The following is a 26,203-nucleotide window of genomic DNA, read 5'->3' as shown; positions in this document are numbered from 1 at the left end:
GTACGGGAGGGAGTGTTTCCCCCATCGATGTGCACAATCACGAGGGCCTACACAGAGGTCCAGAAGTCTGGGCGGGGGAGTGTGATCTTATGCCAAGCAGCCTGGGCCCTTTTGTTGAAATGTTCAGCAGTTGAACCCATCCAAGTGCAGGCCATTCGGCCATCCTTTGATGATTTCCTGTTTGGATGAGTGACAGAGGAGAGCAAATTCAGTTTTGCTTGGGTTGAGCTTTAGGTATGCGTTTGTCAGCCACATTTGAATGGTGGCAAGACGTGTGATGTTTTGCAGGTATAGCTGGGTATCGTCCACATATTGGTATAGGGAGATCTTTGGGAGTGAACAAAGCGCTTTCCTGTACAGGTTGAAAATCACTGGTGAAGTCCTATGAGACTTCGCTGGTGACCAGGCGGCAGTGAGATCTGAAGGGCCATCAGCTGATGGGTAAGAGGAGAACCAATTGAGAACTATGTCTCTGAAGCCTATTCTTTGAGTGAAGAGGCTGATCCGAGTGTGGTGGGCAGCCTTAGTGAAGGGTGCAGAAGGAACCGGAGGCAAGAGCGCAGCTGGACATTAGCGGCTTTCTGCTATAAAACATTTCTCCCGTCTTTGTGGACTGGAACTCCCAGGATAGTGGAGGAAGGGGGTTGGTCTATGGACTAGGAGTACATATTCACTACGTTGAGTAACTTTAACTATTTCTTTTGGCAGGTTGTCCGTCTGTAGTTTAAAAGGTAACTTTGGGTGGATGGCATTTGCATGTAATTGTCATTCACATTCTCATCTACCAGCCCGACTTTAGTTTTGCAATTCTTGGTAGGACACAATAGACGCCCGCCTACCACGTGTGTGCTAGCGGTCTAAAATGTAAATATCTGTTATTCTTACTTAGAACATCAGCTGGAACCCGGGGACCATCCTTTGCTGCAGAAACCGATGCAGACATCAAAATCTGGAATTCAGCAGATCATTGAGTGCTTTCGATCTGGTAAGAAGCCGGTTTCACTTTCTAAGGTGGATTTATTGATGTAATGCCAAATGGATCCATGATTGATGGTTGCTGCCGGGTTTCATTGAATCTGTTATTTCCGCTGGTCTTTTTGTCAGCTGCGACAACTTGTTCTAGTCCTTCCCTGCTCCCCAAACCTTTCTTCTGTGTGGGGGACACCCCAGCAACCCCTGTAAGTCCTTCTCCCCACCCCCAAACCTCTCCCAGCTACCTTCTGCTCTACTAGGGGCACACCTGCAGCGCCCCAGGACTTAAACCCGCCTCCCCCTAGTCCTGCCGCTACCCTCCCTGGCATGCCTGCTTCCCCTGCTTCCTTCCTACCTTCCCTCACTTGCTCGCTCGCTGCGGCCACTCCCTAGGCCTCCGAGCTGTTCCATGGACCTCGCGTATCTGCGATGTATGTCCATATGATAATTCCTGACAGGATGCGTTCAACAAAGGCGACCTGTTGAGGGGGCGGGGGAGGGGCGTACGATGAATGTGGGCCTTTTCATGCCCAATAAAAGTGGGTATGTGTTTTTTTTTTTTTTTTTTCTTTTCGGTGTCCATTTTGAATCTTTAGAATCCACTATTCCAGTTACATAGCAGACTTTGACATTGTCCTTAGTGGGCCAAACCGTCATGGAGCCAGCAAGATATCCCCCGAATTCTGCAGAAGCACTGAGGTTTTCTTCTATATGCATAGAACCCTGACTCTTTCCTTGGGTCGCCTTCTTCAGAACTATGGGTTTGCGATGGGGTTATTCGCAAGGGAAAGGGAGATCGTCAAAATAGCCAACACTGTATCAAATTTTGCAGAAATCAACCCCTCAGGCCATCCAGCTGAATGGCACCTAGGTAGAGCTTCTAGAATAAACTTCAGAATGTTGTTTGCCTGGGTTGCTCTCGTCTCCCTAATTCTCTGCAGCTTTCCATTGTCTGGTCTTCCTCTGGCTGCGTGATGGTTAATAGCCGTCGCTGGCTGGTGACTGAATCCCACTCTGCTGCAGCTCGTGTCTCACACCAATCAGTGATCTCTTCCTCACCTTTATCTCAGGGTGTGGATCAAGGAAAGTTGAGTCTTTTTTTCCTTTTTGCAAATATCTCCTTTTGTCAGGCTGCTGCCTTAATAGCAGCTTCTTTCAATTCACCTGGGCTATGCCACCTGGAGTGGAGCTTTCTTCTAATGTCTTTGTTGGTAAATACACCCGTTTTTAAATTTTTAAGTAGTAGGACTCACTTCTTTTATATGCTTCCTGTATCTCAAGATTGCAGTGAACCCTGTCTGCTATTCAGAGCTGTTTTTTACATTAGATGACCTGCATACACAGGAATCGTGACAACCCAACACATAAAACTTAGAAAATAAGCGGAATAGGAGTGGTGATCTATTTTATTCAAAGGGCTACACAGGGCATACAAGTCGTTGGTTCCAGACTCAATTACTGTAATGCGCTCTTGGGAGGCACCTCAACCACCAACAATCAAAAAATGCAAGTCATCCAGAACAATGCAGTCCTTAACATTCCCAGGCAAGTTCCTATGTCTGACGCAAGAAGAAACACCCACTGGCTCTCTATAAGAGATCGGATCACCTTTAAAACACTGTCGATCACCCATAAGTGGCACTGCCGTACCTCTCACAGAAGATCACCAAGGCTTACTCTAAGAGACCATCCATAACCGCCTACACCCAAGGTCTCCTTCTGCCTAAATTCAGGTTGTCCAGGGCTGGGGGTGCCAGCTTCCCTGTTATGGCAGCAAAACTCTGGACCGCCCTCCCCCATGCCCTGAGAGCTGAACAATCGCATTGAGCTTTCCATAAACTATTGAGAAACTGGCTCTTCACGGTGCGCAGCACCTACGTTGTTCTTGCTCAACAATATTTCTTTCACTGTCGTAACAATGCCTGTGTAACATGAACTGTAACAGTGCCTAGATGTCTCTGCGCTTTATAAATGTATAAATAAATAAGAATCTGCTTTTGAACTGGACAGATGGCAGCCATTCATCTTTTACTCCCTAGGTCTCCAGGTAGTTTATACTACAACACTCATGCTCTCTTCGCCATTGACCCAAGTGCTGCTGGGAGTAGTAGTCAAAACCTCTGGAGAGCCAAAGGGCTCAGACCTCTGACTTGCATGTTCCTGTGACAGTACCTCAAGGGATACACTGTTTGGGTTGTGGGACTAATGCACTGTTTTACTGTTTTGTACTTCATTAAAAAGCATCTTTTAGGTATTCGAAGTGCCTGATGGGTATGATTGTATGTTTGTGTTTCAGGAACCAAACAACTCAAACACATACTGTTAAAAGAAGTGGACACCATTTTTGAGTGTAGATCGTGTCGCAGCCTTTTCCGGGGACTCCCAAATCTAATTACTCATAAACAGTTCTACTGCCTTTCGAGTTTCAGCACAGATGGAGGTAAGTTTTCTATTGAAATAATTGAAATTAGTGTCTATAACTTTTTCAGCTAAGGAAATAGTTTCTTCTAACACACAGTAGTAACACAGCCACCATTTCAGTACATAACACAGCGCGTAGACGCCCAAACAAAGTATGGACAAAGCTAACGGGTGTTGTGATGCTTAGAGTAGTGACACTTGTTGCAGGTACATTTTTTTTTTTTTTTTTTTTTTATTTTAATAATTTTTTTAGGTACATTTTTGCTCTTTGCCTCTGAACGAATGTTCTGGTTGATGGTAGGATTCTGTGGTGCTGACATCTGAACAACTTTGTGTAGCATGGTTGTTGCAGTTACTGACGTTTATTTATTCCTGCCACCTCTGTCTGTGAGGTGAGGCTTGCTTCAATCTTGGATGTCTCTAAAAAGGGTGCCCAGTCTTGCTATAAACGGAGATACCCACTTGTTGGACATACTCTCGTTTGAAATCTCTTTCAAGCACTAGTCTTTTTGTGGATCTCTAACGTATGCTTCTTTTGCACAAAACGCACCCAAACAGGTAGCAACAAATTTACAACGGCTACAAACATCACAATGGAGGGTCACTTATACCTCAGAAGGTACTGTTCGGCCAGATGGAAGATTGTGCCAAAGTCACACGCAAGAAAAGGTTACATTCCAAGTTCTGGTAATCCCTGTAAATGGACCTCCAGTAAAGGGGCCTGATTTCACAAAGACTTGCACTGGAGCAAATCTGGAGATGCCAACAAGGATCTTAGATCTGCACCAACGACTTAATGCCTGACTCGCCAACCCTAAAACTGGCACAAATAGGAAGGTGTCTGGAGCATCCCTTAAATGTCCATGACAGCCCTACAAATAAGGGTTGTATCGACCACTTTTACTCCCTACAAATTGGCAAATATTCCAGAAAAAATAAAAACAGGGAGGAAAAATACTCCCAACAAAAAATAAGAACCCAACATGTAGAAGCTTGGCACGCTGCTTTCATGCACAAAGCTCCATGGATGTGTTGGGACCAGCAGCGCAAAAGGAAGAAACTAACTTCCCGTTGATATTGCCTGATCCGAAGAGGGAAACATTTAAAGTTTAAAGTGTATGAGTGGCAGGGTGTAAAATAATTACAATAACATTTCTATTTGCTAGCAAAACCTTTTTTACTATTGAATAAAATACTCCCAATGGGAATGGGACTTAGGTTTTTACTCCCTAAAATATCATTCAATGGATCCCTTTTCTCCCGCAGATTCGTCATCTTAAACATATTCCATCCAGCTCTGCAGCTCAGAAACTTTGTCGACAGGGGACGTAGTGGACCTCGATTCGGCCGCCGATCCATCTTGCTCGGTCCTCTGTCGTCGGCTCCGGACGTGACATTAGGCGTCGTATATATATACAGAGAAGGGGGGTTAACTTGGATACCTCGCATCTGTTTTTTGAAAAAGAAATGGATTTTCCACTGTTATCTCACGTTTTGTCCTTAGTTGCAAGAGGGTTTGTTTTATTTCGTCTTATTGTATTGAGAACACCTCTTATAGATACAGTGGGGGCTCTTGTGTCCCTAATGTGGTCAGCTGACACGTGTTTTGACCCGTAGGTCCTTTTCAAGGTTATTTAATGCAGTTCGACGCCCCCTATGGGGTCCTTGTGTGATGAGTTACGCGAGTTCCTGTAATTACAGCTGGGCTCTTGTTGGGCCCTACTATTCCATGTTGCTGCGCGTAGTAGCGTCCTGCTTGTCTGTCGCTCGTTGCTCGTCATGAGTGTTTATGCCTATGTATTTACCACATCACTACACCCCATACCTCAGTTCCTTTTTTCTGTGCGCTTGCATGCTGCTTCGGGAACACGACATTGAGTCTTCAACTCTGTTTTTGACTAAAATCTTCAAATTTATTTCATTTTTCCTTGACCACGATATCCTCTGACCGGGTTTCGGGCTTCAAGAGGTGCACCCACTGCCATTTGAAAATGTCAGTGACTGACCCATACAACATTTGTCTGTTGTGTCTGGGTGCGGATCATGACATGGAGGGATGTGTGCCATGCTCCGAAATCTATCCGTGAGCGGACTGCCAAACTTGCTTTGGGCCGACCGTCCCCGAAATCTCAGGCGTGGTCACTTGTCCTGTCTTCTGAGTCAGAGAAGGATGGGCCCACCCCCGAGAAGGAGAGGGAAAAGCATCGGTGAAAAACCCAAAAGCGGTCACACTCGGAGTCACTCTTCCTCGTCTTCCTCGCCTAAAATAAAGAGACATCATCATCGCAGCCATGAGTCCAGCTCGTCGTCGGAAAAAGGTAAGTCCTCGACTGGCCCAAAAACTCGAAGAGTGAGACCATTTTAAAAAAGAAATGCTTAAGATGTTTAAAAATCAGTCTGCTGTGGGTCCCCCGCACCAGTGAACAGCAAGCCTCGGCAGCGAAAGCGGTTCTCTGTACTCCCGACCCCACGCACGCCAATCCGTTGACGCCATCGACATCGGAGAGACCTTCGGGCTTGACGTCGAAAAAAGTGCATAAATCGACAGCTGGTTCATCTCTTGAGCGTCCACAGTCTGGAGTCCCCAACATTTTGGCATTACTCATGCCTCGATCAATGACGACGGCCTTTCCATCTGCATCGATAGAAAAACCTTTGGCGCTAACTATCAACGACAGATCTTTCCTTCTGCTCTGCAGGTCAGGGTTCTTTGAATCCATGATGTCAATTTTCGCCATCGACCAGGACGATGACCAGGGGGACATTCACCCCATGTATAAAGGGTCGGGGGTGTCGATGTTTTTCGATGATCAAGCTGACCTGTTAACTAGAGCCCAAGTGTTACACAATGCCAGCGGCCTAGACACTTCTCCAGATGTTGAATTTCATCAGGGACAGCCTTACATGCACACCCATGCTAAATTTTGGACCTTGGTGGAAAGAGTAGTAGGCACTTTATGTTTGAAGTCCTCATTATCCCCAGGGCTACGAATGATGGGCTTCTTGGATGAAGGTCCTGTGAATTAACATAGCATGGCACTTAACCTTTCAATTGCAGACCCCCTAGCCTACTTGTGGCAACATCCCTGATGAACTCTTTACTTTACGGGGAAGTACAGGCCAGCAAGAGGAGATTCATCTTTGCTAGCATCTCACCCTTCTCCACAAGGGCTTGTTTATGCAAGCGGCCAAAATCGCCACTAGACTTGCAGCATCCACGTCTAATTTGCCTCTGTACAGGGAGGGTAAAAGGTGGGACGCAATGGCCAATAATATCTTTACTTTTGGCAGCATCGCGTTAAAAGCCACCAATGTGGCCTGTGGATCTGCAAACTACTCCTTTTGGTTGATGGAAAGCCATGGAGCAAGCAACGCAGTACATCCCCAAAGGTGAAATGCGAGATGGGTTTACACAGCTGGTGGAAAATGGGAGGGAGGAAGTCAAGCAGTCGTTGCAAACGGGCCTTAGTGTGCCCAACTGCGTTGACCGTTCGATGGGGTCGGCAATAGTACGGAGAAGGCAAGCCTATTTCAAACCCTCTGGCTTCTCCTCAAATGTCCAGGATAGGCTACTGGACATGCCTTTGGGGAGAGTTTATTTTTGGCCAGAAGGCTGAGGATTCTCTGGCAAAGTTCAAAGAGTCTAAAATTCTAAAATAGCCCTAAAATCGCTGGGCCTAGCTGTGCAGCCGGCCGAACCTGCCTTCAGCTTTGCCTCTGTGGGCAGAGGCTACAGATGCTATGTGCCTTATGGCAAGAAAGCACAGCTCCCACAAACCTGGCAGAGGCATTGCTTGTCCCGCAGAAGGGGCAGAGGGGCTTCTAGAGGTCAGCAAGCAGTGGCGGGGGTGGCACTGCCCTCTTAGCTGCTGTGATTTCCCCTCCCACGACTTGCGGGTTGGTGGACGATTGGCAGGACATTGGTCCCAGTGGCAGGAGATTACCTCTGACGCCTGGACCCTGCAGCTCATTCGGTGGGGTTATTGTCTGCCCTTCTTAAGGAAACCACTGGGCAGACTCCCACCGCCTCCAATCCAACAGGGACAGGAGCTCCGGGAAGAACTGCGAGCCCTGTTGTCGAAGTGTGCCGTGGAAGAGGTACCTCCCAATCATAGAGGGTGGGGTTGGTATTCCCGGTATTTCCTGGTGCTCAAGCAAGGAAGAGGTCTCTGTTCCGTTCTGGGCGTCAGGGCCTTGAACAAGATTCTGAGGAAAGACAAATTCAGGATGGTGACACTGAGAGAAATTCTCCATGCTCTCGAACTTCAGGACTGGCTGGTGTCAATAGAACTATAGGACGCTTATTTCCATGTGCCAATATATCAAATGCACGGGAAGTTTGTAAGGTTCCTCATATGGGACAAGCACTATCAGTTCAAAGTGGTTCCCTTTGGGTTCACCTCTGCTAGAAGGGTCTTCACCAAGCTCATGGCAGTAGTAGCGGCTCACCTCAGGAGATCCGGGGTCCATGTATTCCTGTACCTGGCTGATCCGAGGGAAGTCAGCGGGCAGGTCTTGTCTCATCTTAAGGACACCTGTCTTCTACTGCACAGGCTGGGCTTCTCCCTGAACATGAAGTCCCATGCGATGCCAGTCGAAAGGCTCCAGTTCAACAGAGCAGCCCTACCACCCGGGAGGGGAAGGCTTTCCTCCTGAGGAGAGAGTCGGTAACATAGTACAGATGGTACACTTGTTCCAGAATCACACCACCTTACCAGCAGCTTCCCTCCTCTGCCTCTTAGGTCTCATGGCCTTCTGTATTTTTCTGGTGCCAGAAGCCAGTCTGTGCATGAGATCCCTTCAATGGCTCCTACGAGTTTAGTGGTCACAGTACCTCTGAACACTCCCGGATCCTCTCAAGTTGTCCAGCCAAGTGGTCCACAATCTCAACTGGTGGACCGACTGTGAAAATATTTGGCAGGGGAACCCTTCTGTCCTCCTTGGCCTCGGGCCTGGGTGCTTATGGATGCACCTATGAAGGGTTGGGGAGCTCACTGCGAAGATCTGCAGGTGAATGTCCTTTGATCAGCAACAGAAGCCAGGTGGCAGATCAAAAGGCTGGAGTTTGAGCCCTCAGGCTAGCCCTGAGGTCTTTTGCCCCGTCTCTCAAGGGGAAACATGTCCTGATTCTGACAACACAGTGGCCATGTACTACACGGTGGCCATGTACTACCTGAATAAGCAAGGTGGCATGCGCTCTCTTCTCTGCAGAGAGGCGATGCAGCTGTGGTTTCGGTTGCTGGAGAACCAGATCGCGGTCTCGGCAGTTCATTTGGCGGGATCAGAGAATGGTTTGGCAGATGCTCTGAGCAGGCAGAGCACAGTCTCTCACGAGTGGGAAGTGTCAGGAAGTCCTGGAAGATGTCTTCTCTCTCTGAGGTACACCAGCAATGGGTCTGTTTGCCACAGAGTCCACCAGAAAGTGCAGAACAGTGCACTGATAACGTGTTTCTGGTGGATTGGGCCTTCCCTCTCCATTACGCCTTCCCCCGATTTCCGTAATTACATGGGTTCTCGGGAGGTTGAAGAGATTTCGATGCGACCATGATCTTTATCACCCCAGACTGGGCGAGTAGAACGTGGTACTCTGATGTCTTGGATCTGCACATCTGTCCTCATCACCGGTTACCTCGGTGCCCGGATCTCCTGTCCTAGTCGGAAGGTCATATACTCCACCCGACCCCAGAGTACCTCAACCTACATGCGTGGCTCTTGAGGGGATGAGGTATGACTGGGACCTCTCGGAGGCTCTGGCTGCACATAAACAGTCTAAAAGATATCTGTACGTGTGCAGGTGGAGAAGTTTTGAAGCATGGTGCAGGGAACGTGAGATCTCTTGGCCACCACTACAGTGATGGAGTTCCTTCTGTCACTGGCCTCAGCATGCCTTCAAATTACCACAGGCAAAGGATATTTGGCAGCCTTGTCTGTGTTCAAAAGGTCCCCAGATCAAGGCTGCTGCTTTACGAAACCGGTTATGGCCCAATTCCTGAAGGCCCTTGTGAATATGTTTCTGCCAACTCCCTTTGTTGTCCTGGACTGGGACTTAAATCAGGTTCTGACATTCTTGATGGCGGCTATGTTTGAGCCCATGCATTCCTGTTCCTTGAGACTGTTGACCTTAAGAACAGCCTTTTTGGTTGCAATCACGTCAGCCAGGAGGATTAATGAGTTGCAGGCATTGTGCTGCAAGCCCCTGTTCCCGTTGTTATTTTTGTTTTTTTGCAGGGAAAGGTTTCCCTTAAGGTCAGACCTGACTTTCTCCCGAAAGTGATTTCTCAGTTCCACTTCTCTCAGTTCATAGAATTACTGGTTTTCTACCCTCCACTGCACCCCGGACGAGCGTTCCACCGTTTAGATCCTTAAAGAGCTTTGAGCTTTTACGTTGCAAGGACATCCGAGTTCCGAAAATCTGACCAGGTATTCATGGCCAATTCTTTGTCTCGCAAGGGTCTACTCGTAACAAGACAGACCCTTTCGTGAGGGATTATCCTTTACCAGCAGATTGGCAGCATTCTGCAATGCAAAGAGCTTCCCCACGGAACCCGGGCTCAGTCCACAAGAGGATTCTTGGCTTCTATGGCCTTACAGAGGGGAGTCTCCATTAGGGACATTTGTCGTGCTGCCACATGGTCATCCTTGCACACATTTACCAGGCACTATGGTCTGGTCATTGCCTGTGGGGCCGATGCACGTTTTGGTAGGACAGTGCTGCAAACTCTGCTACTATAATACTTTATGCCCACCTCCGTCATCCTAACTGCTTGGGAGTGGGAGAAAAGCAATCCATTGAGGGAGAAATTACTTACCACAATGCTCCTTTCTATGGATTCTTCTCTTGCAGATTCATCTCCCCACCCATCCATCCCCGGTCAGAAAGTTCTTATGTCTTTGCCCTTCTCTCTAGGTGAAGGGGCGCTTGGTGATGGCTCTGAGGTGACTGCTTCTATCTGGCTAGCTGCTTGTTATTTTCTTTTTTTTTTTTTAAATGACTTTCAATTTACTAATTTCAAGGGGTTTCAACCCTTTGCGATGTTTCCCATTGTTCCGTTTTTTACAGGCTGATTCGCCTTGCCTCCCAGCGTTTTTCCTCTGCAGTGTTCAAGCACGGGAAAAGGGGGGGGGGACTGAGGTATGGGCTCGTAGTGACGTGGTATATATACACGATGCCTGACATCCCGTCCGGAGCCGACGATCGAGCACCGAGCAAGACTGATCGACGGTTGAGTCGAGGACAACTATGCACACAGTCGAAAATGTTTCTGAGCAGCAGAGCTGGATGAGGATATCTATCGGATGAGGAATCTGTGGGAGAAGAATCTATAGAAAGATCATAACAAGTAATTTCTCCTTTTACTCCCAACTTAAAAATTAGGGAGTCAAATACTCGCTTCAAAATCTTATCTGGAGCACTGGTCCTTGAGCAGATGTCCGTGAAACACATTTGCATGTGAGCATTTCAAGGAGGCTCCAAGTATCTCCATATTAGCTCTGGTTTTTGGCTTCGTGAACGTGCAAATCTGAGTTGCACACAATTCATCCAAATTGCTGCAGCAGGAAGGGGGTGGGGGAGTGTGGAGTGCCCATGTGCACCACCAATCCAACAAACCTTAAGTTAATTATGGGCTTTCAAAAGCAACCAATTTAGGTTCTTAGAGTCAGAGAAATACAATTGAACTTTCTACACCCTGAAGCGAATGAATGAATGGAAGACTGGAAAGCCAGTTTTAAATGTACTGAAAAGTTCGAGTTGGACCATAAATCTGGACTTTGCATATACAAATGTTGAGAGAATTGCAAATCGAAGTGCAGGAAGCAAATGTGTGTGCAACGATTTTCATCATAGGTTGTAAGTTAAAATGTGATGATCGGCGCTGTCTTTGAGATTTATTCTGGAAAGAAGTGCTGTGATCCATAAGCACCCAAGATTTTTTTTCCCCGTAGCAAAATTTGGGTGGGCCTTGTTAAGTACAATAAGAAAATAAGTCAACCTTGCAAAGAGATCAAAACCCAAGAAGAGCAATAATTACATAATTGATTCAAAAGAAATATTTCAAGACCGAAAATAGGTGATGTTGCGATATGGGAGTACTACTTAATTTCAAAAGAGAACTGGTGTGGTTATAGTGAATGTGACTTGTCTGTGTATGTTGTTGAAACTGGTTGACCATGAAAAGGGATATTATTTTCTTTTTACAATGTGCTTGTCCCAGGAGTGAGCTGCTGGTTTAACCTGCATCATCCCCATCATATGTTGCACCCTTGGAATACAGTCCTCCAATTCAGAGACTGTCAGAATATTGCCTTCTCTGTATGTCCCTGCATGCAACTCAAGCCTGCCTCTGTTGGAAATGTCTTTCTGTTTTTACGAAGTGAAGTCAAAAGGCATGAACAGAAACACAGAGGGACCCATATCCACTGAAAGCTTTTACTCGCAATTGTAGAGTTCACCTTCCATCATTGCGCCCAATCTCCGTGGCTCTCAAAAATCCTACATCCAAAAACAGCAGGGCAGAGTTTTATCAAATGAAATTCTTGATTTTATTAAGTGCAAAACGAAAATGTTTAAAAGTGTCTCCATTTTATAGGGGACTGCAGTAGCCCGACGTTTGGCCACCACTGTGGCTTAATCATGCTATCAGTCATCTGGGTCGTAGCCTCATTTATACAATACAGATTCGAGCAGGCCAATTGTGAACGTGAATTAGGTTACCCACATTTAAATTGTTCTGCCAAAAATGTTGGAAAGTTATCAAAAATAAGAATTGACCTCTTGAACTTGGTTTCTCTGAAATGTTTGTCCATACCAACGTGTCTGTACCCCTTACACCACAAAATTCATCTAATAATGGACAGAGAATAACAAAGTTCCTATCCTAACTCTGGATGCGTTCCCTAAACCACAGCAAAGCTTCACAATGTCTGCCCTTATTTCTGTAGGAATTCTGTGTTTGATAGGATTTGCCCAGTACCAATTGGGAAGTGCATTGCGAAGTTATTATGTAGAGAACCATCCACAAATCTGGAAAAGCCTCCATCAGCTACCAGCACTATGTCTCTTTCTTGTCCTCCTTCACTTTTCCGTTCTTGTTGATGGTTGTCATTGTACTGGTTGTTGAGGATTGCTTCGTTAGTTTCAATACAAATATGAAGTCTCATTTGATTTTAATTGTAAATTTGCTATGTCTTCTGAGCTTAAAAATGAACATCTTTATTTGCAGGCCAAGCTGATGAAAACAGCAAGCAGAGTCTAGCCATTAAGGAGCTCCTGGAAGCAATCTATCCAAAGGCAGATCGGCAAGAATTTGTTATTAACGTGGAGCCCATTGAGACCAACCCAAATGCAGTTTTTCAGTTTGTCACTAATGTCAGCGACCCAGACAAGAACAGCGAGAAAAGCAAACCTCCTGAACAGCCTGAAGTACAAATTCAAGAACCTGCTACGGAACAATTAAACCTACCTTTACCTGCTCAAACAGAAGTTTTAGAGCCACTCCCCGTTGAACAGATCAAGGATCCCCCAGGCATGACCTTGGATGTGAGCCAACCTGATGTATTGAAATCTTTCCTAGACAAATCTAAAGTACCAGGTACTCTTCACCAATTTACTTGTGGTATATGTACAAAAGAATTTACCTCCAGACGTGGCATTCGCCGCCACGTGAGACGAGTACACAAGAAGAAGCTGGAAGAAATTAAAAAATGTGTTGAAGCAAAAGGGAAGAAAAATGTGGTGTCTGCAAAGGTTAGCAAGAAGTTCATTTTTAAAACACAAACTACCACCTGCCAGGAGTGTCAAAAAACCTTTGCAACAAAAGCCAATGTGAGGAGGCACATTTATGAAGTTCATAAGGGTATAAGGAGAGACTCTGTGGTCCCTGAAACGCCTCCAAAGCCCGCGAAGCCTGTGCATGCAGAAGCTGTGTCGCCCAAAAAAACACTGAAAAGTTTGCCACTTAAAAAACCTTCTTCAAAGGAGTTGTGCAAATTAGCTACTTACAAATGCACACACTGCAAGAGGAAGTATAGTTCAAAAGTGCTGCTTAAAAAACATTTGCAAGTAGTTCACAAAAACACACTTTCGGGAGCAGACACTCCGCGACAGAAAAAGCGCCCCAGCACTGCCAAACAACCTGAGGTAAAACTTGAAGCCCCTGAACCATTAAAATCTATAGTCCCTCCTCCAGCCGCTCCTGTGCCGCTGCCACCAAATGAGTTAAAAGCGACAAATCATGCGACGGAGAAGGTCAGTGTACCAACATCTCCGAAGTGTAAAACAAAGTCGGATTCTGAGATTTTAAAATCCTCCTCCTCCTCCTCTTCTGCCAGCGGTTCTGATCAAAGATTCAGAAAGACAAAAACATCTGCAGGCTTTGACTTTAAGCAACTTTACTGTAAAGTGTGTAAGCGCCAGTTTACGTCCAAACAAAACTTGCAAAAGCACATTGATTTGCACACCGACGGCAACACAATTTTTGTTAAATTCTATCGATGTCCGATCTGCACGTACGATACGCGTCGGAAGAGAGACGTAGTGAGGCACATAACTGTTGTGCATAAAAAGTCCTCGCGCTCCCTTACAAAGCTAACGTCTAATTTGGAAAGCAGAGCCATCAAAAAGCCCATCGAGTTTGTTCTTGAGAAAGTCACTAGGCGAGTTACCCAAGGTGGCGACGAGAACGAGATTGCGATCGAAGAGGAAAGCCCCTCCGTCTCGCCCACTAAAAGGTTTGAAGGGTCCGATGTTGGCATTGAGGTGAAAGTGACCAAAAACTTTTCACTTCTCAGATGCAATAAGTGTGGGAAAGCATTTGCCAAAAAGACTGATCTGGAGCAACACAAAGCAGCGCACAGGCTAAATGCATCAAGCTCTCCAGATGAAATTAAAAGCAGAAGTACAAGGTCTAAAACATTTGTCTGGTTATAATAGATTTTTGTTTTAATCAATTTTTAAAAATCTGTCTTTTGTATTGTTTGGCCACATTTGATGAACTGTAGCTAAAAGAAGCTAGTTTGATTGGCCATTTCTTGGAAAGCCAGATACTAGGCATGATGTATTTTGAGGCAGGTAGTCAGCCTGTTGCCTCCCGAATTAAATGTATGACCTTGTAAAAACAGCAATGTCGCTGGATCAACTCCGTTACTCTTTGGAAATATATTATTTTTTTTTTAAAGAAAATGTTCTTGGCGTACATATTTTTAAAGTAGGAATTGTAAATGGTTTATTTTGCAAAATGTAATTCCTGGAACTGTGTTTCAGTCTACTAATTCACACGGGTGAATAGGCGAGAATATAAATGCTAGTCCGAACTTGTAAATGCAATAAATGGAGAAAGTTGGGTGAAATAATGAGCCATTTAAGGTATTTCTAGAAGAGTAAAAGTAGGTAAAAGTAAAAAAAAGAAAATCTACATGACTTCAGCAGCATACTTTACAATTGTGCTCCCAATGTGTTTATGTATATATATAATGCAATGTGTTAGATTTATGTTTAACAATTTATGTTCCAGTTGTTGCATTCCTAGGCCAATGTGGTGTTAAGAGAAGGTGTCATTCATAGTGAAGGTTTGCTTACACTCTAATCAGGATCTCCTAATTGGAAAATAGTTTTATTTTACAACAAAGGTTATTTATACCAACTTCTAAGTTTGTTGTTGACTGTTGAAAGAACCCTCCCTTGTGTTAATGTTGTTTTTTAAAGATTGTTGTAATCACCTGTTAAGCCTCAGAGAAGAACAAGTGGCCTTAACAAGTTAACGAGTTCTCCTATTTTCCTCGGCGTGGAGACGTTTTACAATGAACCTCTGCAACTTTGTTTACTTGCCAGATTTGACTGTAAAGTTCACCACACTAAAACACGCTGAGTCGATGAAAGTCTATTCTTGTGCTCAAACCTAATGTTGAAAAGGAACCGTGGACCGCATCTAACAAGTAAACGCGGCTTGAGAGATTCATTGTAAAATCTCTCCCTATGGTGGCAACTTGGAGAACTCCTTTTGGGGTGAGCAAAATCGTATTGTAAAAGCACGTTGCTGTTCTCAAAGGTTCAACCTAAGGTTACTTCACTGTTATATGCTTGGGAGTGTCCCTTTTAATATCAGACGCTGGAATCAAAGATTAGCAGAAGATTCGAAATCTCGGCAACAGAAAAAAAACAGGACACAGACATTAATGTAACTTTTGGTGTTTGTTTTCAGATGTTTCCTCCGGAGAGCAACTTTGATGGGGAAACGTGTGCTGCTATTTTTATTGCAGCAAAAGACTTCTGCAATGCAACAGGAAATTCCCTCCACAACACTGCACATGCACTGCTCACTTGCACACACTACTAAAGAGAAACTGCAACATTTTCTGCCAGCCTAGTTTATTTTTAATTGCATAAAAGGTATTGTTTACAGAATCTGGAAGTGAAGCTGCTCTTTCTGTACTAGTTAACTTTTTAGGAAATCGTCCATGCACTATTGGTACAGCCAGGGTAATGTCATCCCGTGTGGGCCATATCTTTCTGCAGTTATGTATTTATTAATTATGTAGGATACAATCCAATTCTTGATGGGTGGACCTTCAGAACTGATCTTCTCTGACCTAAGAGTAAGAACTCTTTATCCTTGAATGTGAACAAAACCTCACCTCGTAGCTTCCATAAATTCACTTCTTCTATGGTTTCGGATGTCCATGCCATACGCCTGTCTCTCGTATGCACATTTTGTCTGTAACGTTTAGTGTTTTGGAGCAAGAGGGGGAAGGGGAGACGTAAGCCGCCAATTTCAGATGTGTAAATTATTGTTGTAACTGCTCAATGCATTTTAGACATGATTGAAGAGTATTACCAGATGACCAAAGCCTATTAATTCAGAATGGATGCCCTATCGGTAACGATGAAAACATCTTTATCGAACTACGGGCTTTCATTATATCTGCTCTTCTGTTTCTCTTTGCGGTTTCTCTTATCAGAAGACTTCATAAAGATACAGTCGGCATTGCCTATTACATGTATGTGGCTGTAAACTAGGTTAACCTTTATCTGCTTCATTTAGCTAAATCCCCTTCTGTGGCCCACTCAATAGAAAATGTTCTTTATCCGATGAAATGGCTGGATTAATTTGCTGGTGGAGCCAATCTCTCTGCCAGTAAATGATGGTCCATGCCATGTTTGGGCATTTGCAGCATGGACCTGGGGTACAAAGCTTCAAGTCCTCTCCTGCCGCCTCCCCCCTGCAGATCGCAGGTCCGCCTGCCCCTCTGCAGGATCTGAAGACTTTTCATGGCGACTGAGATGCTGAAAATCCCAAGGATTCTGTAGCCTTTTTTTGGTGTCTGGAAAAGCCAGGCTGAATACACAGGGATTTATGTTAATGCCATGCACCACACTCGTACATGCAGACTGCAGTAACAATTGTTTTTGGGAATGTGTGCCTGATTTAAACCCCTTCCAAAATCAGATTAAAATTCCAGAGCGGACCGCAGACACGCAAGTGTTAGGGCTGTTCTCACGATGCAATGTGCCTTTTTTGGTGGTTTTGTTTTTATGTCTGCAATTGTTTTGGGCCATTATCTAGCACAGGCTACCAGGCGGGGCCAGCTTATCTAACATTTGCACCAGTGCTAAAAATTTGCTTGGGTAATAGTTAATGGAATAAACCGGTTTGTCCCAATCCATATTATCTACAAACGGTTCCTCTGGGGCAAAAATTAATTGGACTGTTTTGTACACTGTTTGCTATGTAATATAAAAATAAATATCTTTTGCTACATTTCTTTTTATTTTATGCAGCAAACTTGTATCAAAATCTGATCCATTTGTGCTATAGGAAAACTATTTTTTGCCAAATACAAATTTGCTCCATTCTGGATTATCTATTTTTTTATGCAAAACCGCAAAGTTTCGGTAATTCTGGTGTGTATTGCCTCTTTATGAAACAATCCTTGGCGGCAGTGGGTAGGGCGATTTTATACTTTTTTGTTTACTGTTTACATTCTTTTTCTCTTCGTTGGATATGGTCTCTTTGGATAATTCAACATCTTTAGTACGATTTTACATTTTTTATGTTTTCTTTCCGGTTTCATTAATCCTCATCAGCGTTTTAGTTTTCCTTCTCTCGTCGTACTGCAACACAGCACTTTTTGGCATGCCAGTCTTGGGCTGTCGCACTTTTGAAACATTTTAACTCTTGCCTTTGTGTCATTCCCGTTTCCCGGTGTAACCGTATTAATCATTTTTTGCTCAGTGATTCCTTCCTATATTGCAATCATAACAATTGTTTGCTACTTTGAGACATTGGACCTCGAAGAGTTCCTTAGAAAAGATATTCACAACGTGTGTAGGATCCTTTTCCCCCTTAGTCATGCCAATTGCAGACCCCTTTTCCTAGTTTGATAGAAGGCTGAGTTACCTGTGCCACAAAGTGCATCTTTGCTTTCTCCACTCTGCCCACTCCTAGCCCTGTCCTCCAGGGGAATTTCATCCTAGTTCAGAAAGCTTGATTGCTGCGACATGTTCTATTTTCCTTTGTTTAGGCGGCATTTCTCTCTTTAACCTCTAGTGCTAAAGGCATTTCCTCTGCAATTCTGAATGAGGCCATTAAAGAATGGATGAGGTTTGTTATGATTAAATCATTGGGATTTTCTTGAACGCGAAAAAAGTAGCCGTAAAGACCCTTTGGTCGAAGGGCTTAATATGATGTTTTTAGGATGTCATTCCTGTTATTTGCATACCCATCTCTTTTTTTACCTGTGATATTTTACAACATTAGTGCTTGTAAGGCATGGGCACTTTTTGTGAGAATGATGGGCTTGATACGTTTCTTATTGTATCCCCTATAATTCATTATGGATAAAACCTTTATAGAATTGGGTAGATTTGAATTTTCTTCATCTAAATAGGGAACACAACAACTTTGGGTATGGGAACTTTGCTTGTGACAGCGTCAATTTCTATAGGTTTGTTGAAACTGATAAATCTTTTCTGATACCCTTTCCCAGTTTGCACTGTCTCCTTATGGCGGTGGATGTAGACCGATATGTTTTCTTCTTTTCGCTTATCCCTAGTTCTTGAAGCGCAATGTCCACTTTTTGAGCAAAATTCCTATTTGCATGTTTAGCAGGTCCCCGCAGATATGGGCTATTGTATGAGGTGGCTCAATTCGCACAGCAAAATGCAAACTAAAAGAAAATATGGGAAAGCAACCTGTAGACGCATGTCATTCACTGGGCTAAGACTCTTCTCCTGCTGCCCTTCCATGTTTTTCAGATGTCCTCAGAGGGTGTCCCTCAAGGATCCGCCCCTCTTCCACCCTGATCGCTACACTTTCAGTTCCTGAAACAGTCCCCCGATTCATAGAACTACATCTTGTCTCTTGCATTGGAGAAGACTCGACTACTTTGAGAGGATGCTCGGCTTGGAGAGAACAAGTGTCTACTAGAGCCTGCAAGTACGAGGCAGGTGCAGCTGATGTATGCTCCCCGTCCATTGAGCATGCAGATATTAGCAGAATATGTACATACATCTACACTTAATAATGTTCTTGCTAATTTGAAATACTTCCCCCGCTTGAATCTTCCTCGATTTGTCATGAGGTGAATAAGCTTTGGACAAGATCTTCATTTTGGCACAAGTCCTTTAGTACAGCCTGGTTCCAGTCCTGCTGCGTTTGGCCTCACCAAGTCAGAGATTGCAATCTCATGTTTGCTGTTGGGCATTGGCATACTATTTAATAAGACTGGTTTGTTTGGTTGAGTAATTCAACAGAGTGTGACATTTAGACCTAAGGCATACAGAATAGTAGTTTCACAGTATGCAGGCTTCTGTATTGATCTTCTTTTATAGTTTAGCTGAGTAGCTTATCAAGATAGTCTCTGGGCTAAAGTTGATCTATAAAAGAATTGCAATTGCTCTTATTAGGCATAATCTTACAATCAGCGCTGTGTACAGTAACGCCCGACAGGGCTTTTGATACCTCCTGCTGACGTAGTGACATTGAAGATGCTAAGCTAGGGGTACTTGGTACTCGGGCAGGTGTTATTGGCTAGTGCCCATGTATCATCACTTCTATGAAAGAATGCCTGCAGGATCCATCCATAGCTTGAAGAGTCATCGAAGAACTTCTCTGTGCTATAATAAAAGGCAGTTACTGTAAAATACTGTTTTACTTCGGCAAGCGGTTTGTTCTATATTGGCGCGCTTCTTCTGATCTCTGTTTGCCGCTGCTAGGAGAATCCTCAGCATGTTATTTGTCGTGTATACGTTATGGTGGTCTCTGTGATTGAAATGGCTCCTGTGAGTCTGTGATATTGTGGCCAGCCCCCTAAGATCTAAGAATAACATTTGCAACATATCTCATACACCCAGTTCCCTTTGTCCAGAATCATGCGACGTTCTGCCGCTGGACTGTCCACCTGAAGTATCCCTGCCTGTCAAGATGACATTTTCTAAGCAGCAGCATATCACGTATGTCCCAGCAGTCACTCTAAGTCCTCCTCAAACTTCTTTAAATTCTGAGTCAGGCCTAGTGTTTTTCGCAGCAGATCCTGTAAACGGCTGAAGTTCTGCAATGGGGCCACAGAATAATTTTAACTTTGAAGTGCTCCTGTGCTCAAATCTTATCTTTATTCCTTAGCTTTCCAGATTTTGTATCCTGGTGGAATCCTGTAAGACAATATTTGGTTGCAATTGGCCCAAAGAAGGTTTGAGTTTTGTTAAGGAACTCTGTGGTTAAGCATCATGTTGATGGGCTTGTGCAAGTTTCCTAAAGTTGGGAAGCAGCGTCAGTTTGGGGCCTTATTGTGGTCCTCTTTGTTTTGGCTCATCAGCCTTTTGAACCCATGGCTACCTGTGGTTTTAAACTGGTGGCATGGACGTCTTCTTGGTTACTTCCACATACCTGATGAAGAGATGTGGAAAGTCTTTCCTGTGTCAGGCCCTTTGTTGTATTTGTATTTTATTTATTTATAAAGCGCACCAGGCCCAAGGGCATCCGGGAGCATATCTTAGGTTACATAGCAGCAGGCATGATGTGAATGACAGTAAACGGAAACCATAGCAAGTAAGAACGCATAACATAAATGAATGAACAGATAACATTAACATGTAAAAAACGCATTAACATATATGATAAAATACAAACATGAGAACAAATACGTTACAGTTGTATACGCCGCGAATACAGTTGCAGTGAGCTACAGGCAAGTTTGTAAGGCAGAGATATGTACAATTAAGTGTAGGACCATAGGATGTGCATAGAGCCGTGGTTATGGCTAGGGGAAGCTACTGCAAGATAGTGTCTTTGGCCATAATCCAAGCTTTGGCTTTCCTCTTGAAGACATGGAAAGAGGGTTCAACTCATAAGGGTGGGAAGAGTATTCCATAATTTAGCAGCGAGTACGGGGAAGCTAGTCCCACCTGCTCTTTCTAGCTTGAAGTGGGTATGGATAGAGAATTGGCTTGGGTTGATCTGAGCGGTCTGTTAGGTGTGTACAGGGCAAATCTGCAGGCCAGGTAGTTAGGTGCTTGGTTGGTAAGGCATTTATGCGTCATGGCAAGTGTTTTGAGAGTAACTCTTTGCGCTACTGATAACCAGTGAAGGCTCTGCCTGGTGTCAGAGATGTGACTGTTTCTGGGGATGTTGAGTGCGGCTCGAATGGCATTATTTTGGATAGTTTGAAGTTTAAGATTGCATTGGTTTGTGCCTAAAGTAGAGGGCATTACAATAATCAATTTTGGACATGACCAGGGTCCTGGGTAGTGTAATGCAATTGGCTGGTGTGGTGAAAGGTCGGCAGGCTGTAATTAGTTTACAGGTGTAAGCAGCAGCAGAGGATACTGCGTTGGTTTGTCTAGCGAGGGAAAGTGTGGAATCCAGATATATAGTATTGCCATCAATGACGAAGGCATTGAAAGAGGGGTCTAGTTTGATAAGTCTCTGATGGAAACCCAAGATAAGAAGCTCAGTCTTATTGTCGTTGAGGCATAGTTTGTGTTGAGCCATCCAGGCTTGGATGACTTGGTAGATAGTGTTTACGGCTAAAGAGTCAGCTTTGTGGTCACCGGTGATGGGAATGAGTATCTGGGTGTCATCGGCATAATTAGTGTAGGTAACACCAAGATAGTCTAAGATGTCGAATAATGGTTTCGTAAACACATTGGAGATAGTGTGGGAGACGCTCTAAGGTTAGGTGGTGGTGCTAAGGTTGTGTTTCTAAGGTTGAGGTGGTGGTCAGGACATCCCCAACCTTCTGGGTAAAGTTGTTTCAGGGTTCCATGGTTACTGGGACATCGCTATTGCTTTGTTCTGAAGCCTCCTTGAGTGATCAAGTGATCCCCATACTGCTAGGGTATAAACAGGGTTATTAGGTCTATAGAAGATATGTTTTGTGATTGTGTCCTATGGTTATCGTTCTTCACGCTACTAAGGCCTCTGTTGCTGGCTTTGTGGTTACTCTAATCTAAAATGTTGCACAAACAGCTGGATTGTTTCCTGAAGGACTGATGCCCCTCCTGTCGGGGATAACATTTATTGTGTGTCTTTCCAATGCCAATTCTATTTATGTTGCTGGGCAGCCATTTTAGCTCACCTAAATAATTCCTTGGGAATGCTCACTCCATGTATGTTTCTTGAGAATGTGTTGGGCTATTGTAGGGAACATAAAGAGACTCCCCTTTCTCCTATTGATACTGCCATTAATCTGAAGAAAGGATGACCAAATGCTCCATTAATTCAAAGTTACTCGTGACAGTACGTGTCGTGCTGGTGACCTTAGTCTCACTTCCCCCAGGCAGACCCACTATCCAGCTGGTGTCAGCATTTTGGAAAGCTGTTGGTCACCTATTGCACTAGGCCTTCCTTTAAAAAATATCTTTTTGCTAGGCAAAGTATACTCCAGTACACTCTGCTGCAACAGGAAAGATCAAGTCTAGAGCAGAAGGCCTGCATTTTTTGACTTTCCAGATGTGTTGGGCCACATGGCTAAACTACCATAGTCCATGGCGAGGGATCCATCATGGGAGTCGGTCCAAAACATCTGGAGAGCCACAGGTTGCGGATGGACGTTGGTCATAGAAGGATTGCTATGGTGAGTAAGCTGTACCTCTGTAGATGAGTAATTTATCAGAAATAGTAAAAGGTTTTACAACGTGCAGGCTGGTCAGCTCTGTATACCATGTTCACTTTCTAAAGTCTGACATTCTGGGCTATAGTAGGTCAATTGTTAATCTTGTCAAATCTGATGGCAATTATTGCTCTGTGCAATAGTGTACATAAGAGGCGTAGTTTTGATGCACATTGCATATTGGTGGCTACTGCAGTAGTTTGCCAGGGTAGAACAATACAAATATTGTATTTAAATTGTAACGTGCATGTCTTCTGTTTTTCAGCACTCCATTTTGGGAATGTCCTTCAGTTCTGCGACATTAGATTGTGCCAGATCTACTTGGTTGGGTAATGAGATATGTGATTCATGCTGTGGCTTGTAGACACAGTGATAACATGTATGTGGTTTGGGACTTTCAACTCCCTTACATTTACACAATTGGTTGTCAGTGTTTTCAGTTCATCCTTATAGAGGGAGTAGCAATTTTGATAAATCCAGTTTGAGCACCTGAGCTCCTGATAAATGCACAATATTATTTTTGAAGTACTCCTGATGTTGAAGTGCACACTTTTCATAGGTTTTCATGAAGTATTAGAATAAGTGGTGCTATATTTCTCTATCACTCTGAGCTTATTGTTTGCATGGCCTTGTCTCATGCCTTGCTTATGGTTCTGTTAGACGTTAACTAGTCACAAAACCTCCTCTTTGTCCTGGATTCCTACCCCCTCCTCCTGCCTCTCTGGAGAGATTGTGGCCACCGCAGAAACAAGTGATTGTGTGTGGAAGAAACCGATTTTAATATCTAAGTAGCACTCATTATTGAAACTATTGGGTAGATTGAAATTAAAGGGTGCAGTGGCTCAACTACAATTTGCAGAGGTCACTGAGGGGCAAAGGATATTAAGTGTTTGAAGGAAATCTTTGAAGCAAGTTGGAGAAGATGTGCAGTTGTACAATTCCCTTTAGAGACTTGCAGTCCTGACTCATCTCGTTCCGAAAGTAATTTGTGAATTATTTCCCCCAAGCTCCTGTAAAATGAAAAATGTCTTCTAGAGGATTGCATTTTTAAAATAGAAGTTCCTTGTTTGAGGAGAGCTACTCAGGCTCGTTTGTAAGACTGATTGAAGTAACAGCCCTGTAGTTTCTCCAAGTTTCTTACCGCCAAATACCAGGGCTCAAATGAATTGGCAGCCTGGCACTAAAGCTTGGGCGCACTAGGACTATGTAGTTATCAAACTTTGCCATAGCAGATGGGGATTAAGGGCTGGGCTGCTTGCTTCACCAATCTCCTGGCCATTTATATAAAGTGTCTACAATTGGGCACATTTTGTCCTCATACTATAGTGTATACCAGATTAGCAGGGTGGACAACACCCACATGCCAGTGGAGCCCTATTTTGGGCCCGGTTTAGTCTGGATAAGAAAAGCCAGTGTATCTGTGAGCACTGCAGAACAGTAGAACCCTGGTGTGCATTTAAATATACATTGGGTTAGAGATATCAGTTATTGAATCTAACCCGAAGTACAGCAGAAGCTCTGCTGTCCTCACTTCATGAACTGGCAACAGTCAATGCGATGGATGATACAAATCTTACTAAAGAAATCTCATATGGCAAAGTTTGGCAGCTGGATGCTGGTAAATGGAGTAGAAAGCCAGGAAGCTCTTGTTTTCCATCTCTTTTCCGACCCGGAATACCATTTGGTCCCGATTGGTGTTCGATGGCAGCAAAGCCATTTCCCTCAGTGTGTTGTATATTCAATGCATGTTTGGGTGCTACCTATCACCATCTGCCTGGGTAAAGGAAAGTGTTATTGACGAGTAACGACTTCTAAGCTCTTGCTGCAAAAACATCTACGTTCTTTCAACTAGCTGAAGTTTCTAAAGTACAACAGAGTCGGATGAATTGGAGACCGCACCAGCTCACCATACACCTCTCTATTTTAGAACATAGGACTTGGTTTAAGGCCGCTTTTTATTTTTTAAGTCCTCTGTGATCTGTCACAAATTTACCAAACATTCTCACCAAAACCATGCTTAGCTCTTCATCCAGGAAACCGCGTTCAACTCAAGAGTGAAGTAGCCATTTGTTGATACCACAGATTTATGATTAATGGGGCAAGTAGCAGGTACCAATTGCCACAAGATGCAAGGTCTACAACTTCGCGGGTTGCTTTTAGGCAAGGAGCGAAAAATCAATGTAAACTTGAGTGCCTGAAAAATGCTTATTTGTGTTTTAATTTATGTAATTTTGATGTATTTATGTGGATCTGCTCGCTATTCATTTTGTTTCTTGGTTGGCTCTTTTCAACTAGAATATAGGTGCAGAGACCAAAAGCCGCACACGTAGTGCTATGTAAATATCTAATAAATAAAAAGCTGTGAATTCAATTTTCTTTGGTTCATTTTTTAATCAAAAATTTCAGTTTGTAACATTCAACGCAGTATTTGTGTTTCATTTCATTTATATAGCGCTTTCGCCAAAGTGCTTGACAGGTTTAAAAAAGAACGGTACATTCAGTGTAGGTAATACATTCTGATAACAGTAAATATCCAAGAGGAGTCAATTGAATCTGGGGGAGCGAAAAGAGGAGGCAAATAGAATAACTGAAAATAGAGCAGAGAGGGGCAAGATGGGAGGCAGGTAGACGAAAGAGGAGGCCAGTAAAGTAGTCAATACGAGAAAAGACCAAAGAAGAGAAGTTGTTTAGTGGAATGAAAGGAGAGGTAAGGACAAGCACGACGCATATCGAATAGAGCTAAGTGACAGGAGCAGGCACTGTTAGAAATATGCATAGAAAAGGAAGGGAGGGCTCAAAGATGACACCTAGATCACGGGCTGGTGAGAAGGAAAGGAGAGGGAGGGAGGAGGAAGGGGGAGGGTTAGTGGTATGTAAGAAGAGGACCTCCAGTTATAGAGGGATTAAGAAGAAGGAAGTTGGAAGACCTCCATAGTTGAATGGCAGAGAGACAGTAAAGTGCAAAGAGTCAGAAAAGGAGATGATGATTTAGGTGTCATTGGCATAAAGATGGAATGAGATGGCACAGGAAGTAATAAATACAGAGAGGGGGAGAGTGTAGAGGGGACCCGGTATTAGACCCTTGAGGAACCCCATAGGGAAGAGGATTTGAAGAGATTTTTCCAGCCCACGTGACAGAGTAAGAGCGATTAGATAGATAAGAGTGGAGCCATTTAAGAAAAGAACCCGAAAAACCCAGCGATGCGAGAGTGGAAAGCAGCACCAATTGATCAACAGTATTGAAAGTGGTGGACAGATTGAGGAGCATAAGAACAGGTGAAAGTTTAGTATGACCAGCGTTTAGAAGGGAATTGGCGACGTGTATCATGCCGGTCTCAATAGAATGAGAAGGACAGAAACCAGATTGAAGCGGAGGAAGAAGTGAATGAAGAATGAGTTTGGAGGAAACCTGAGAGTAGACTGCACGTTCCAGGAGATCAGAGAGAAAGGGTAGGAGAGATGTAGGACAAAATGTGGCAGGGACAGAAGGATCGAGGGAGACTTTTTTTCAGGGTTCGAAGAACGGGTGCATGTTTGAGGAAAGAGGGGAAACAAGAATGGGTAAAAGAAGAATTGATGAGAGAAGGGAGTTTCGGGGGTTTGAGGAATAAGGGAGAAGGGACGTGGGTCTGAGGCAGCAGGATGGGCACGAGTGAGAAAGGTTAGAGGTGTCGGTCAGATAGGGGAAAAATAAGAAATGGAGTAC

General features: G+C 44.1%; 1 protein-coding gene across 2 annotated transcripts in view; it reads left to right on the top strand.

Annotated features, from left to right (window-relative positions):
• Positions 1–24,868, top strand: part of ZNF800 (zinc finger protein 800) — a 95,655-nt gene extending 70,787 nt beyond the window's left edge. For both annotated transcript variants that reach the window (XM_069627844.1, XM_069627843.1), the window contains exons 4-6: positions 890–985; positions 3,269–3,412; positions 12,615–24,868. In XM_069627844.1, the coding sequence (XP_069483945.1) occupies positions 890–985; positions 3,269–3,412; positions 12,615–14,320 (1,946 nt within the window). In that variant the 3' untranslated portion in view covers positions 14,321–24,868. The remainder of the gene's footprint in view (positions 1–889; positions 986–3,268; positions 3,413–12,614) is intronic.
• Positions 24,869–26,203: the final 1,335 nt, after the last annotated feature.

Source organism: Ambystoma mexicanum, chromosome 12 (assembly GCF_040938575.1).
Source record: "Ambystoma mexicanum isolate Mex_15411 chromosome 12, UKY_AmexF1_1, whole genome shotgun sequence".
NCBI classification, from domain to species: domain Eukaryota; kingdom Metazoa; phylum Chordata; class Amphibia; order Caudata; family Ambystomatidae; genus Ambystoma; species Ambystoma mexicanum.
Note: the sequence above shows the minus strand (reverse complement) of the source record. Positions and strands in the feature narration are given on the sequence as shown.